Here is a 13,491-nt window from a genome sequence, read left to right on the forward strand (position 1 = left end):
GATCAGCTCGGTGCTTTGTGACCACCTAGAGGGGTGGGATAGGGAGGGTGGGAGGGAGGGAGACGCAAGAGGGAAGAGATATGGGAACATATGTATATGTATAACTGATTCACTTTGTTGTAAAGCAGAAACTAACACACCATTGTAAAGCAATTATACCCCAATAAAGATGTTAAAAAAAAAATAATTATGACGAATGTGGTGGAAGCGTTCAGCTACCAGGCAACAGGAAATATGCTGTGCCAGTCTTTAAAATAATCATTTGGCATTACAGAATATACAGTTTAGTCCCAGATGCCATTCTGATATAATGCTAAAGTGTTGATGTTAAAAATAGCAAGTACCTCACTAGAGCATTGTATGCGAAGCAGGAAAGGGGGCAGTAACCATAATAGTATCAACACACTTGCTTTGCACCCAGTTTGAGAAAAGGCTGCTTCTACCCCATTTTCACCATCACCGTTAGCAATAAATAGCCTTTATGTTTTTAAATTGAAGGAAAAAGGGTACAGCAAAGCTAATTGCGAACAATATAAATAGAATCATTTAAAAAATGACTTTTTATCCCGCCCACTTGGGAAGACTATGCATAGCCTTGAAGACAATATACAAATGACCTAACTTCAAGTTCAGATACGGAAATGACGCCTACACATGTATTGTGATGCCTACACATATATCAGCTGACCAAGATCCTAAGGATGGAGTCCTGTCTTCTTCCCAGCAAAGCAGGGCTACTTCTGCCAGGGGATAAGAAGACTTTGTTTAGGTGCTGAGATGGGGCAGTGGTCATTGAAACTTACTGGGATCATAAGATAAAGGAAAATTTGCTTAATTAAAGATGTCAAAAATAGATATTCATTAGCAAAATAACAGATATAGATAATTATTGGGTTATCTCCCATTTCTGGCTCCTCTAAATTATTACAAAGTATAAATAATGTTACTAAGAATATTCTCCAATAAATAAACCTCAGTTCTTTATTGATGATGGATTTAATATAGTACTTCGAACTGAAAACACTTTGAAAAATAACCACTTCAAGATGTGCTGGAATAGAGCCATAATAAAACCAACAAATTTTAGCTGCCTAGTCAAATTCCTCCTGTATGATAAAAAATAATAAATTAGCAGAAGATACTGACTCAGGAGACATTTGTGGAGACCTGCCAACCCAGGCTCTCCTCTACACCCAGAACACACACGTTCACACAGGAAAATAAAAACTGGCCACTGTGCTGGACCCCATATCCAAGAAGGCAAATTTGAAAAAGGCACTTCGTCACACCAACGTTCACTTGAATTTTCAATTATTGCCTGGCTCTCTAACACTCTCCAGTGAGAAAGTTCCAGCCATTCAGAACCTTTTCTGTGTCAAACAGATGTATCCCAGGCCAGTCTCCTAAACTCCTCCATTCTTCATTCTTGCTAACCACGTGTCTCTCTCACACGAAACCCTTCCTCGGTGCCACAGAGTCCTCATTCTTCCATGAGCAGGGGTTCCAGAGTTAACAGGTAAAACTGAAGGCTTCCCAGTTAAATTTGAAACGTGCATGCAATATTTGGGTCATACTAAAAAAAGCAGTCATCGTTTATCTGAAATTCAAATTTAACAAGGTGTCCTGTGTGTTCATCTGGGAACCGTCATTAGGAGTAAGCTCCGCTATTGCCACCATCTTTTCCACAAGCCCCACCTCTGCGTCTTCACCTTTACTGAAGCCCTTTTCCCTTAGAGCCCGCTCCTCTAGAAACGTGCTCTTAACAGAGGCCATGATTCACTCCTGCGCTTCTGACTCTCCCAGCGTGAAAGAGCAGAGTGGTTATCACCCGGCACTCCCACTACCGCTTCCGCAACATTTCCCCCAACCTCAGCATAGAAAAACTTCCCCTTAAAAAAAAAACAAAACAGCATCCTTTACCTGTTCTCAATGCCGCTCTCTGTCAACACCCGCACCTTTCGCGGACCTTCCTCAATGGCGAAGGCTGGTGCTATGAGGTCTGCGCAGCCGTCTCCACCGGACGGCAACAGATGCCAGTGTCAGAGTTTCCAGGATGGGTTCCGATTCCACACAGATTTCCTCGACTGCCAAAGCTCAACAAACTCATTTCTTGACTTGCCTTTAGTCACCCATTGGCACAGTCATTCCTTGACCTTTAACCATGCTTCACTTTGTTTGTTTTGCGGTAAGCGGGCCTCTCACTGTTGTGGCCTCTCCCGTTGCGCAGCACAGGCTCTGGACGCGCAGGCTCAGCGGCCATGGCTCACGGGCCCAGCCGCTCCGTGCATGTGGGATCTTCCCGGACGGGGGCACGAACCCGTGTCCCCTGCATCGGCACGTGGACTCTCAACCACTGCGCCACCATGGAAGGCCACCATGCTTCATTTTTAAAATGCCAAGTACCTGTTAGAAAAAATAGAGAAAACCTTTCTAAGGTATGAGAGCAACAACAACAAAAAGTTACAAAGGGAAAAATGTATAGATTTCTCTATATAAAATTTAAAAACATATGTTTATCAATGGACATCCTAAACAGAAGTAAAAGGCAAAAAAATGGGGACATGTTTGCAAGAAATATGGCAAAGATAATATCCTTAATACATATATCTAAGTAGCTCATTCAAATTGATAAGAAAAAAGAGTAAAGCTCAATTGGAAAATAGAGGACATAAATGAGTCACTGAAAAAAATTCAAATAGCCAGTAAGTATGTATTAAAACATTATTCAACGTCATTAGAAATAAAAATGCAAATTAAGCACATGAGATGTTTTTACATATTGCTTTTCAGGGTATCTTCTCTGTATCTTCTACTAATTTAATATTTTTAGCAAACAAGAACACGTATATTAAGATGGCAATTAATATGAGCAGCAAACATTGCTGATAAACATATAAACTGATAACACAGCACAACTTTTCTGGAAAACAAATTGTACATCTTAGCTTTAAACAAAAAAGCTTATCCTCTTTGACCCAGTAATACTCTTTCTAGAAATCCACCCAAAGACGTGATAAGAAAGTTGAAGGAAGATTAATTTCAAAGAAATTCATCAGCATGTAATGGAACATTACACAGCCAGGAAAAATACATTACACAGCCAGGAAAAATAGTGTATTTGAAAGTGATGAACTGATGTAGGCACATGCAGATACCATCATTTCTTATTTTTAAAGCCACCTTGCAACCAAGGCCGCTAGAGCCCCAACGTCCTTTTGTTCCCCAAACAGTGTCTAATAAAAGCCCAGCTATTATCCCCTAGTGAGCTGTGACTTTTTTTAACATTAAAAAATGTAGGAGATATGGGTGTGATCCCACTTTTGAAATAAATATATAAATAAATAGTAAATAAGGCAGCAACAAAACATATTAGTGTTAATAGCCACTGTAGCTGGGGATAAGGTTACTGGGTTTTTTTTTTTCCTTATTTATACTTTTGTGTATCTTCCAATTTTTCTATAAACATAGAAAAAAAATACAGATTAAAAAGATAAACTTGTTTAAAAGCAACAAATAGCATTCTCACAAATCATAATGGGAAGAAAGCCCCCCCTTACTGGCTGTCTCACCCACGTCACCACCTCTACCCCACCCCTACCCCCGTCATTCTTTCCTGTTCCCCAGCTCATCACTCTATCCATCCTCACTTGCTTGTCTGTTAACCCTTTGGAGTCCCTCACTCTATTGTCTTTCTTTCATTCCCATTGAGCTGGCTCCCATCCCTGGGAAAAGCACACTATCCTGAGCAATGCCTTGAAAAACCACAAAGCCATTATTATTAGGGTACCCTAGAAAACCAGTGCGCTTACAATTAAGTCATGCAACTTCTAACCACTGTGTAATCTTATTGCTTATTTTCTATTGATCCTACTTGCTTTGCCCACATGAGCTGCTCCATAGCTTTTTTCTTTACTCTCAAAATCCCCTCCTTCTCCCACTTCCTTTATCTCAGCAAACGACCTTTACTCTATTGAGATTAAGTTGTTCAGCGCGGTTCCCATCACCCTTCCCTTTCTCTCCCTCCCCCTCTCCCTTTTTTTGCTCACATCCTTTTTTTTCTTCCCCCCATTTCAGAGGCTCACCTCTTTTTCTGTGTTACTAATGAAATAGCCCTTAGGATTTAAATTCTTCAATTAGCATTTCTAATACAGACAACTTTAAACTCAGTCCTCTCAATCAATAAACATACTCAGCTCTCTTTATTTTCATCACCAAATTCACCAAAGAGAAGTAATCACTTATTTACTCAATCTTTATCCCACTTTTCTACTGAAGCTGCTCTCTCTGGAGATCCCCAAATAAATGACAATGCCAATAGCTTCATCTGGGAGGCACAGGACACTCTGGACAATTCTTAGTGACCCCTCCCTTAGTTTCCTACATGTTAAATTATTCGTCTTTAGTATATCACTTATTTTAATTTTGGACAAAAGTCCAAAGTGTAACAGTTCTAGAATTTCATCATCACTGGCGCATATCTATCCAAATAATAGTTTTCCGTAAAGCTATTTACCAGTGCAGAGTGATGAAGGTGCAACTCGAACCATGAGCCCGGAGCTGTGGCATCTTCACCCCGATATCCACATGACTTAGTCTTCTGTGACCACACAACCAAAACGTGGCCCTCATCACTCGCTAGCCCCTTACCCTGCATCGCTCTTCTTTAGAGCATTAAGCACTTCCAGAAACGGTTATATATTTTCCCCTCCTCCCAAATGTAAGCACTGTTATAAACAGTCCCAGCTCATTATAGATACTCATTACGTATTTAATGTAAATAACTGAACAAAGACTGAGCGAGCTATATAACGTCCAGTATATGCTTACATGTGCTATGTAAAATACTCGTCTTTAGGGCTATGTGCCGAGTAAGAACCGGGAGTTCCAGGCACAGGCAGAAGATCAACCTTTAACAACCTAAAAGGTGCCCTCTCAGGCCACACGTCTGCACTTTGCACGTGGAGAGTGATACTTTGTGTATCAATGGTTTGAATCACTGCCTGATTTTTCACCCAGTGCTGCGTAACTGTTTCTCATCACATGGCATTGTTGTAGTTAGTCACAGACCTTTAAAGCAATGAAAAGGCAGAATGCATATGTGTGTGTTTGCAAGTGCCTCTGTAACCAGACTCCTCTATATGACTCCTTTTGAAAATATGGTATGTCGACAACATCTGTGCCTGAGATGGAGATTTGGCCAGAATGCTAAGAAAATAAACATGGCAGTTCAACTCGATACTGGCAACCAGTTACTGCCCCATGGATAGGCTGCACCGAAGATTCATGTATATAAAATAGTATATTAAAGTAAACTTACAAAAGCAAAGAGCAATCATTGCAACCATAATTTTTTCCTCCTCTTTGGGATTCTAATTTTAAAAGCATTAAAGAAGACAGCTGCTCACGCTGTGATATGCGCTAAACAGCCTGAAGGATGGAAAAAAATATATTTGTAGCTCATAATAACTATTGACCTTTCTGATATACAATGTTCTCTGTGTTAGCTATTCGGTTCTATCAACAGTGAAGATTGAACATGACTTTTTAATAGAAAACATGGGGTTTCAAGCTGCCTTCACAAAGGTGTTTATGTATTGTTATTTTGTTTTGTACTACAAAGACTAAGTCCTGATGCCCTTTGTCTGACATCGTGTTTGTCGTTAAAAAAGGAAAGAAAGAAAGGAAAGGAAGGAAGGAAATAAAAGAAGGAAACAGAAAAGGAAAAAAGCCTCAATGTTATTGAATATGTTTTATATGAGGAATTGGCTCGTAACCACTTTATAGTCATGATAAAAGCACTGCCACACTCGATCCCATAAGCAATATTGGTAATGGAATCCAAGCAGCATCCCGGGAGGACATGCTATATTTTTCTCCCAGAATAGATCCCTCAAGTGGCAACATTTATAGGGAGTCTCCAGTAAGATTTAAAACCGTCGCAGTATTCAGATGGCATGTTCTTTGGAGTACACAGTCTGCTGCAGAACGGGTCGTGTGGGATATCATACACTCTCAAAGTCTATCTTTACAATACCCAGTTTTTCCCCTTGAACTTTCCTGAAGCTTAGTAGTTGTGTATAGAAACACCCACTGGTAGCAGCTTGACTCTGACACCGTGTGTATTTCCCCCAGAGTGGTATCATCCAAACACCAACTGTGGAGGAGCAGGCGGCAGCTGAACACTCTCCTCTCCCTCAGGGGACAGCCCCCCAAGTAGCAACCCCTGCCAGGCGCAGGAAAGCTGACCGCCAACCTTATGCATTACAATTCTCATCCGAGGCAGGCAGATATTGCCGGGGAGCTTGTGCTGACAGGTGGCATGGGTTGGCAGATTATTATTTTTGCCTCTTTTTTTGGCGGATTATTTTTAATGTTATACTGAAATAAGTTTATTACATCATTATTGAACGACAATTATTTTCACAGCTATGCTCTAGAGTTTCAGTTAATGATTCCCAAGTTTCTAAACAAAGCTGAAGACTCACAACTGAGTGGGAGCAGGAATCAGCCCTAATGAGACTTCAATAAATTTGGCTTTTCCGTCATACTCTATCCAGAGCAAGCACTGAAGCTGAGAGAGGCTGACTGCTAAGCCAGAGGGTAGTGGCTGCAACTGCATTTGCCTGACATCCAAAAGGCGGTACAACTTGGGTCCACAGAGAATGGTGGACACTGCCTCTGCACCAGTGGCCGAGGATCTCAGTGTAGCCTACTAAGGCCCATCACCCCCTTCAAAGTCACCCTGGCACATGGTAGAGGATGGTAGAGGACAGCCCAGTGGGATGGAAACCAACTCCCAAAGGACAGAGAGCAAAGTATTCTCTAATTCTGGGCGAAAGCAGGCCAATCCTCTTTTAACCACCACACCCACTAGTCCATGACTCTCAAAATAACACTTAGCAAAAAATGCTTCCTTAGAAATGAATACAAGAAGAGGACGTAATGATTCCTTCTCCTCCAAATAAGAAAAAAAGACTTCTTGGGACAAGATGTTTGGTGTGAGAGAATGAGCAGGGGTAAAATGAATAATTCTTCTGAAAAGAATGTATCCAAATATTACTGTATTCAACATGCAAACAGAGTGCCTACTGATGTAAAACATAATCCTAGGCACTTGGGGGGAATGAGTGGGGGCTGGAGAAGAGCAGGGAGTAGATACAACAAAAGATAAGCAAGACGTCACGCCTGCCTTTCAAGATATCACAGTCTTGCAGATGACGCTGTTGACAGCACCTTTTGCAAACTGCACATTTTAAAAAATCAGTTGAGCATTTAGCTTTGAAAACACAGACCCCACTTAAAAAATCAGCACTGCAGGTAGTTTTCCTTACATATGTGAATTCACCAGGTCCTGACACTCTGGGCAAGGCATTCCTTCTCAAAATCACATGAGTTTTACCCACGTACATGGTTGTTACATATCAAAACAAGGCTATGATTTGTCCAAAAAGAGGTTCCACGTGGGTGTTATATTATCTATCTTTGCATAACAAATTACCCTCAATACTGACAGATTTTTTAAAAAGCAAAGATATCTCATTCTATAGGTCAGGAATCCAGTAGCAGCTTGTCAGAGTTAGCTGTAGCTTGGGATCTCTCATGAGGTTGCCATGGAGATGTCAGTCAGAGCATAGTCATCTGAACGCTTGATTGGGGCAGGAGGGTCCACATCTAAGCTCATTCACGTGACTGAGGGTAGGAAGCCTCAGTGCCTCACTACATTAGCCTCCCCATAGGGCTGCTCAAGTGTCCTTACAACATGGCAGCTGGTTCCCATCAGAGTGAATGACCCGGGAGACAGCAACAAGGAAGCCACGCTGCCTGTTATGACCAAGTCATACACCGCCAACTCTGCCACATGCTGTTTATTAGAAGTAAGTCACCAAGTCTAGCCCACACTCAAGGGGAAAGGAAGTAGGCTACACCTTTTGGAAGGAGGAGTATTGAAGAATTTGTGGCATTTTTAGAACCACAGTTGTCATCCTGGATGAACGTAAAATCCACTGGGACAATTTCCGTGAGAAAAGATTTATTTTTACCATTGGCCTACTATTGGGAAGCTAAGTTGGGGAGATCTTATTACATTAATGTCAATGTTTAATGAATATTGGTTATTGAATATATTACATATATGTAAATAATACATGTGTATATATACACATATATTTCATTTATATTTATTTATATATATACACACACACACGTATATGTATATACATATAAATCTTTGCTGTGGGTTTAAGGAACCATGCTATGTGCTATAGGGAATCAAAGTTAGACCTGTCTCCACCCTGTTGCCCTAGCATAAGAGATAAAATGAGAATATAAATAAATGTAAGAACTGGAATATTGGACATATCATGAACTTTGGCGTCAAACAGATCACGGCTGTGTGCTCTGCCGCTGACTATCTGGGAGACTTGGACAGGCATATATTTTTATATAATAGTAAAGATTTGGTATTTTCATCTGTCAGTTTGGGCTAAGTTATGTTGCAGTAAATAAAACAATCCCCAAATTACAACAAAGATTATTTCCGTGAGGGTGGGCTAAAGAGTCTGTCCCACATTTTCCTCATTCCAAGACCTGGGCTGATGGAGCAGCCACTATCTGAAATGTTGGAAATCACCAGAGCAGAGAGAAAGAGAAAGCAGCACCTTGCGACCTGCTCTTCTCGAAAATTCCACCTGAAAGTGACATGACTTTTGCTCACATTCCACTGGCCACAGAAAGCCACATGATCAAACCTAACTTCCAAGTGGCTGAGGAAGGAAAATTTTTGTAAGAAAAGAAATAACTTGTTACATACTTGACATATACTCATTCTAAAGTTCTAAAGTACATGAGTATCTAACAAAGGTAACAGCATACACTAGTGAAACAGTTTGGCTTTATCAAGATAATTGCAAAATGAACCAACATCTCTTCCCTTGTCTTGTGAAATTCATTTTGGTTGTTCGCACTTTGCACAGAATTTCTGAAAAAGGAAAGATTCATTTAGGCAATGAAGTGGTGGAAGAGTATATTTAACTTCATATCTTAATAACTTAGCCCAATGCTACTTCTCCTTTAAAAGGAAAAATACTATGTTCACACTTGAGGAGTTTTGACTTTTCTCAAAACTTAACTTTTCTTTTCTCTCCCACCTCCATTAGGATTTGATGGCAGTTGGAGGCTCTGACACTAGGGTTGCACCACAGACATCTGGAGTGTGCTAAAAAGAAAAGCCCTCTTTATGCTTTGGCCTCATCCACTTGCAGGGACCCTGGAGAGAATCCCAGAAGTGCTTAGAATACACCTGGCCCTTGGCTTGGCCGGTGAGAACTAGATGGTTCTCAGCCACCTCCTCTTCTCTATACCTTCATCACCACCTCCTGCCCCTTCATAATAATAAGGAAGCAGCAACTACAGTACCAGTTAGGGAATCATAAACAGAGGTGGAATAACGCAGATATGCTTTCACATTATGGTGGAATTTGCCAACATAAAAATTATTACAACTTTTGCTATATATTGTTCTGTAAATTTCACAAAATATGCAAAAACTGACATTTCAAGAGCTGAGATCATTTAGATTTACTTAAAAGTTGAGGCCCTTGAGGTTCACCAAAAGAGAGTCTATTTCTTTATCTAGCTTTCAGTTGTGTGGGTCTTGTTTTTGTTTTCTTTTTCAGCTCCTTGTTTATAATTCATACGTCAAAACTGGCCATATCTGGGCTTTGACCACTTAATCCAGCTTTACCCATCAATTTCTCCTCTGTCTCCGGCAGCAGATATAACTTCTCTGAATCCCAAATTTCTTATCAGATCATGCAGCAATCATGGCCTGTCTCAAAAAGCTGACAGAAAAGCATGTGATATCTAGAAAGTACTCCGATACGCTTTTTTGACATAGATTGGTTCCACGGTCTTTATAGAGCAGCAGTCCTAAGGATACTTTTCTCACTATTTTGTCCTCTCTTCATATCCGCCCAACACACACACACATCCTCTCTCTATTCAGTGCTACAGTCATGTCGCACGTCACCAAGGCCATGCTCCCTTGGCTCTCTCCCAATAGAACCTTCATCACAATCCGTGCTTCTCACCTGAGAGACTTAGAAAGCTTCTGTTCTAAAGTGGCTGCTCCTGTCACATGCAGATAATATGTCTCTTTGCATGAGAGACACCCCTGTCAGAGCTGGGATAACCAGAGCATATTTGCCAGCCCTTGAGCAAACGTGGCTGTGTACGTGTGTGCTGGGAATGAGTTTGTCACGTATCCTTTGAAAGGGCCAGTGTGGCAGGTTACTTCTGTCCCTGTCCTCAGAATTAGAAGGCCGTGTGGAATTAAAGCAGAAATCTTTATCAGAAATCAAACTCTTTTCGAAGTTGCCCTCTCTCTTCTCCCTGACCACCCCCCAAATCCCCATATGCTCTTGAAAGACAGCTTGAGAACCAGTTTAGATTTTCAATCTCAGCTCTACTGGGGCAAAATCTAACCTCAGCATTCCTCTCACACCAGTTGTCCTGGGTTTAATGAACGCTGCTCCTGTATATGTTGGAGATTTAACACATGGGGTGGAGGGATGGGGGCGTTATACTCACTGCCCAGCCAGAGCAGGACGCAGCATTCGGCTCCACAGCTCATGGGAAGCTCGTGTCTCCCCTTGTGTCACCCAGCGGGAAGCACCTTTGCTGGGGTCTCTAAAGTGCCCACTAAGTGTTTACCTGTGCAGTTCCACGTACTAAAAACGATAACAATTTCTAACGATGCCTGAATTATTCACAGTTACATGGTTCCTTCCTTCCTGGGTCAGGGTATCCTGGACCCCAGCCATAAAACATAGTTCGCTTTTCTGGGAAGTTGCATTTTTCCTCAGCTGTTGCAAACACAATCTCGCTGAACAGAGCTGAACTGTTGAGGTTAAGTTTGTGGTGTGGATTCTGATGGCTTCACGTTAGTTCAAGTCTCTGAGGACCAGGGCCAATAAATGTGAAAAGGACACTAGTAGATTGGCATACTTTTCCACTTCCACCAGGATGAAAAAGTGCTATAAATTAAGTCTAACCTTAAATGTATAATCTGTCCTTGGGAGGAAGGGGAAAAAAAAAGGGATATAGCATCTTCAAGCTCTCGGCATCCCTTACGAGAAAAAATTGGTTCTAAGGGTCTCTGATCTTGTGTTTTAGTAAAATAGAACTGCACGGCTGACTGACAGTTCTGATCTAAAGCATTTACGTTTAAGTTTTGATCTCTCTGCTTTTGATTAAAACTAATGAGCTCATTTAATTCAAAATGGGAATCTCTGATAAGAGAAATAAGGTTGATGTGATTGGATTAGAGGGGCAAATTAAACTCTTAGAGCAGAAGTTTGTGCTTATATAGTGTATTAAAAAGCTGTTGGCGTATTATAGCGTGTTAGATGATGAGAAAAATTTCATAGTAATTCATATTTAATCAGAAGAAATGAAAGTACTAAATATAACATGGCTCTGCTTTTCCCTCGAGTGATAAAAAGCTGTACATTGAAAATGACATCAGATCTGTGCTCTCTAAGACAAAAAAAAGAAGAAAATCTTAAGAGAGACACATAAGAAGGGACACTTGTCAGTGGTTCCATCACCCCAGAAGAGAAATGCTGTAAATATAGGAAAATATAGTCATATTAAGACAAGAATGATACAAGAAAAGCCCTAGACCACAAATAGCAAGGCTTCTGTTATTATAGTAGCTCGTATTTTTCTTTCATCTGAGCATCGAGTCTAATATAAAAAATAGACATTTCTCTCCCTTAAAAATGTATGGGATATGTTTCATAATTTAAAACTGAAAAGCTTGTTTTGCCTATTTTTCTTTGTGTTTTAATAGCTATTTTCACACCTACTTAATTCTTAAATCTCTTTACACATATTTCTTGACCTTCATCCTAGGGAAAATTAGTGCTCTTGTAGGGCTGCTCAAAAGAAATTCAATTTTGTTGTTGGACATGTATTTTTTTTTTTTACTTTAGAATAAGAGAAACTTTAAACTACTATTTTAGAAGAGTAAAATTAGAATATTATTAGGCTTTAAAACCACCAAATTAATTTCTTTTCAGGAAAATACTTAAATTTATAAAACACCTTGGAAGTTTATTTTTAAAGGAAATAGATGCCTTCTGGCCCGTTTGCATAAAGGTGGTTTTAGATCAGCAAGGCTGCAAAATACCATTTTAAGCCAAAACATATTCTGCTTAGTCTAAATACATTTAAAGGGATAGAGTAACTCTCTTGCTTAAAGGAAGCAACTATGATTTTCTCATATCGGAAGCAAAGAAGTAAAAACACAGAGGCTGTTTTTTATTCTGATGAGGGCAGGGGACAAGCTGCCACTAGTGTGACAGGAAGAAAAGGTTGACACTGGGAATAGTTTTTGTTTCTGTCTGTATATATCCCATTCTCAGCCCTCTACCTTGAGTCAATTGAGAAGACTTCATGCCTCTTATTCCCCATAGTGAAGGAAACTGACTCAGAAGGGCAAGGACACGGGCCAGGATATGGCTGCCTAATATTGATGGTGCCATGGCTCTCAGAACTCCCCAGTAGGCAACTGATCCAAGAAGGTATTTGCAGGGAGAACAAAAAGCAAGTCATCCTTTACTCTCATCAGAAGCATCTCTGCCCGAGTCTTGGTTGATCCCGTAAATCTCTGGGGTCCTTGTTTTTTGTGACTGTTCCCTCCATGTGCACCAGCCAAGCCTCAGGATGTGCTACAGTTACTTACTATCAGACCCCACTTGGGGAGCTGCTGGAACTTCAAAGGTCTGAAAAGCCCTTGCTAGAAACTGGAAAGGAGTTTCTTCAGACACATTAATTTTTCTTTTTTATTTTCTGCAAAGTAAACATTTTCTAAATGAGGTAAATTGATTACTACACTCTTAGCACCCATCAGTCATTTATTTTTAGTGAACTCAAGGATCGTACCTGAGCAGTAGCTGAGAGGGGCTGTGTAGAGATCTAAATCATGTGTATGTATTTTTGTATTCTTCAGTGGAATCAACCAGCCCCAGTCTGCTAACCACTGACAACACCCTTGAGCGTTCGTTTTTCATCCGAATGAAATCTACTCTGACCAAACGTGGCGTGCACATCAAATCATCAGGATATAAGGTAAGCTGGGCTCCAGCAGGGGAAAGACTTCTGTCTCGGGTCAATTCTAGGTCACTTGCATTGAGTTTCCCCGCTGCTTTGGGTCCATATAATCAATACATGTGATCTTGAGCAGCCCACAGGGTTCTTAGTTATCTTCCTGTCTCAAGGCAGGGGATTCATTACACCCCTCATTCTCGCTTCAGACAGTGCTGGTGGTGCACTAAATGCCTCAACGAGTGTCTCTCCTTAAAACACATGTTAATAATGCATCAGGTGCTTCAGCACATGCTAGAAATTCACTGTGTTGGAGAAGGTGAGCCAAATTCACATCCGTCCTTAAGATGACCATTCTAGAACTACTACTATAAGAATTCTACT

The 13,491-nt window shown here is 40.7% G+C and overlaps 1 protein-coding gene across 2 annotated transcripts in view; it reads left to right on the forward strand.

Moving 5' to 3' along the window:
* The window catches only part of NPAS3 (neuronal PAS domain protein 3), an 876,091-nt gene that overhangs the window by 797,775 nt on the left and 64,825 nt on the right, over positions 1–13,491 (forward strand). For both annotated transcript variants that reach the window (XM_055088379.1, XM_028495688.1), the window contains one exon: positions 13,013–13,131. In XM_055088379.1, coding sequence (XP_054944354.1) covers positions 13,013–13,131 — 119 coding nt within the window. The remainder of the gene's footprint in view (positions 1–13,012; positions 13,132–13,491) is intronic.

Source organism: Physeter macrocephalus, chromosome 11 (assembly GCF_002837175.3).
Source record: "Physeter macrocephalus isolate SW-GA chromosome 11, ASM283717v5, whole genome shotgun sequence".
In the NCBI taxonomy this organism is placed as follows: Eukaryota; Metazoa; Chordata; class Mammalia; order Artiodactyla; family Physeteridae; genus Physeter; species Physeter macrocephalus.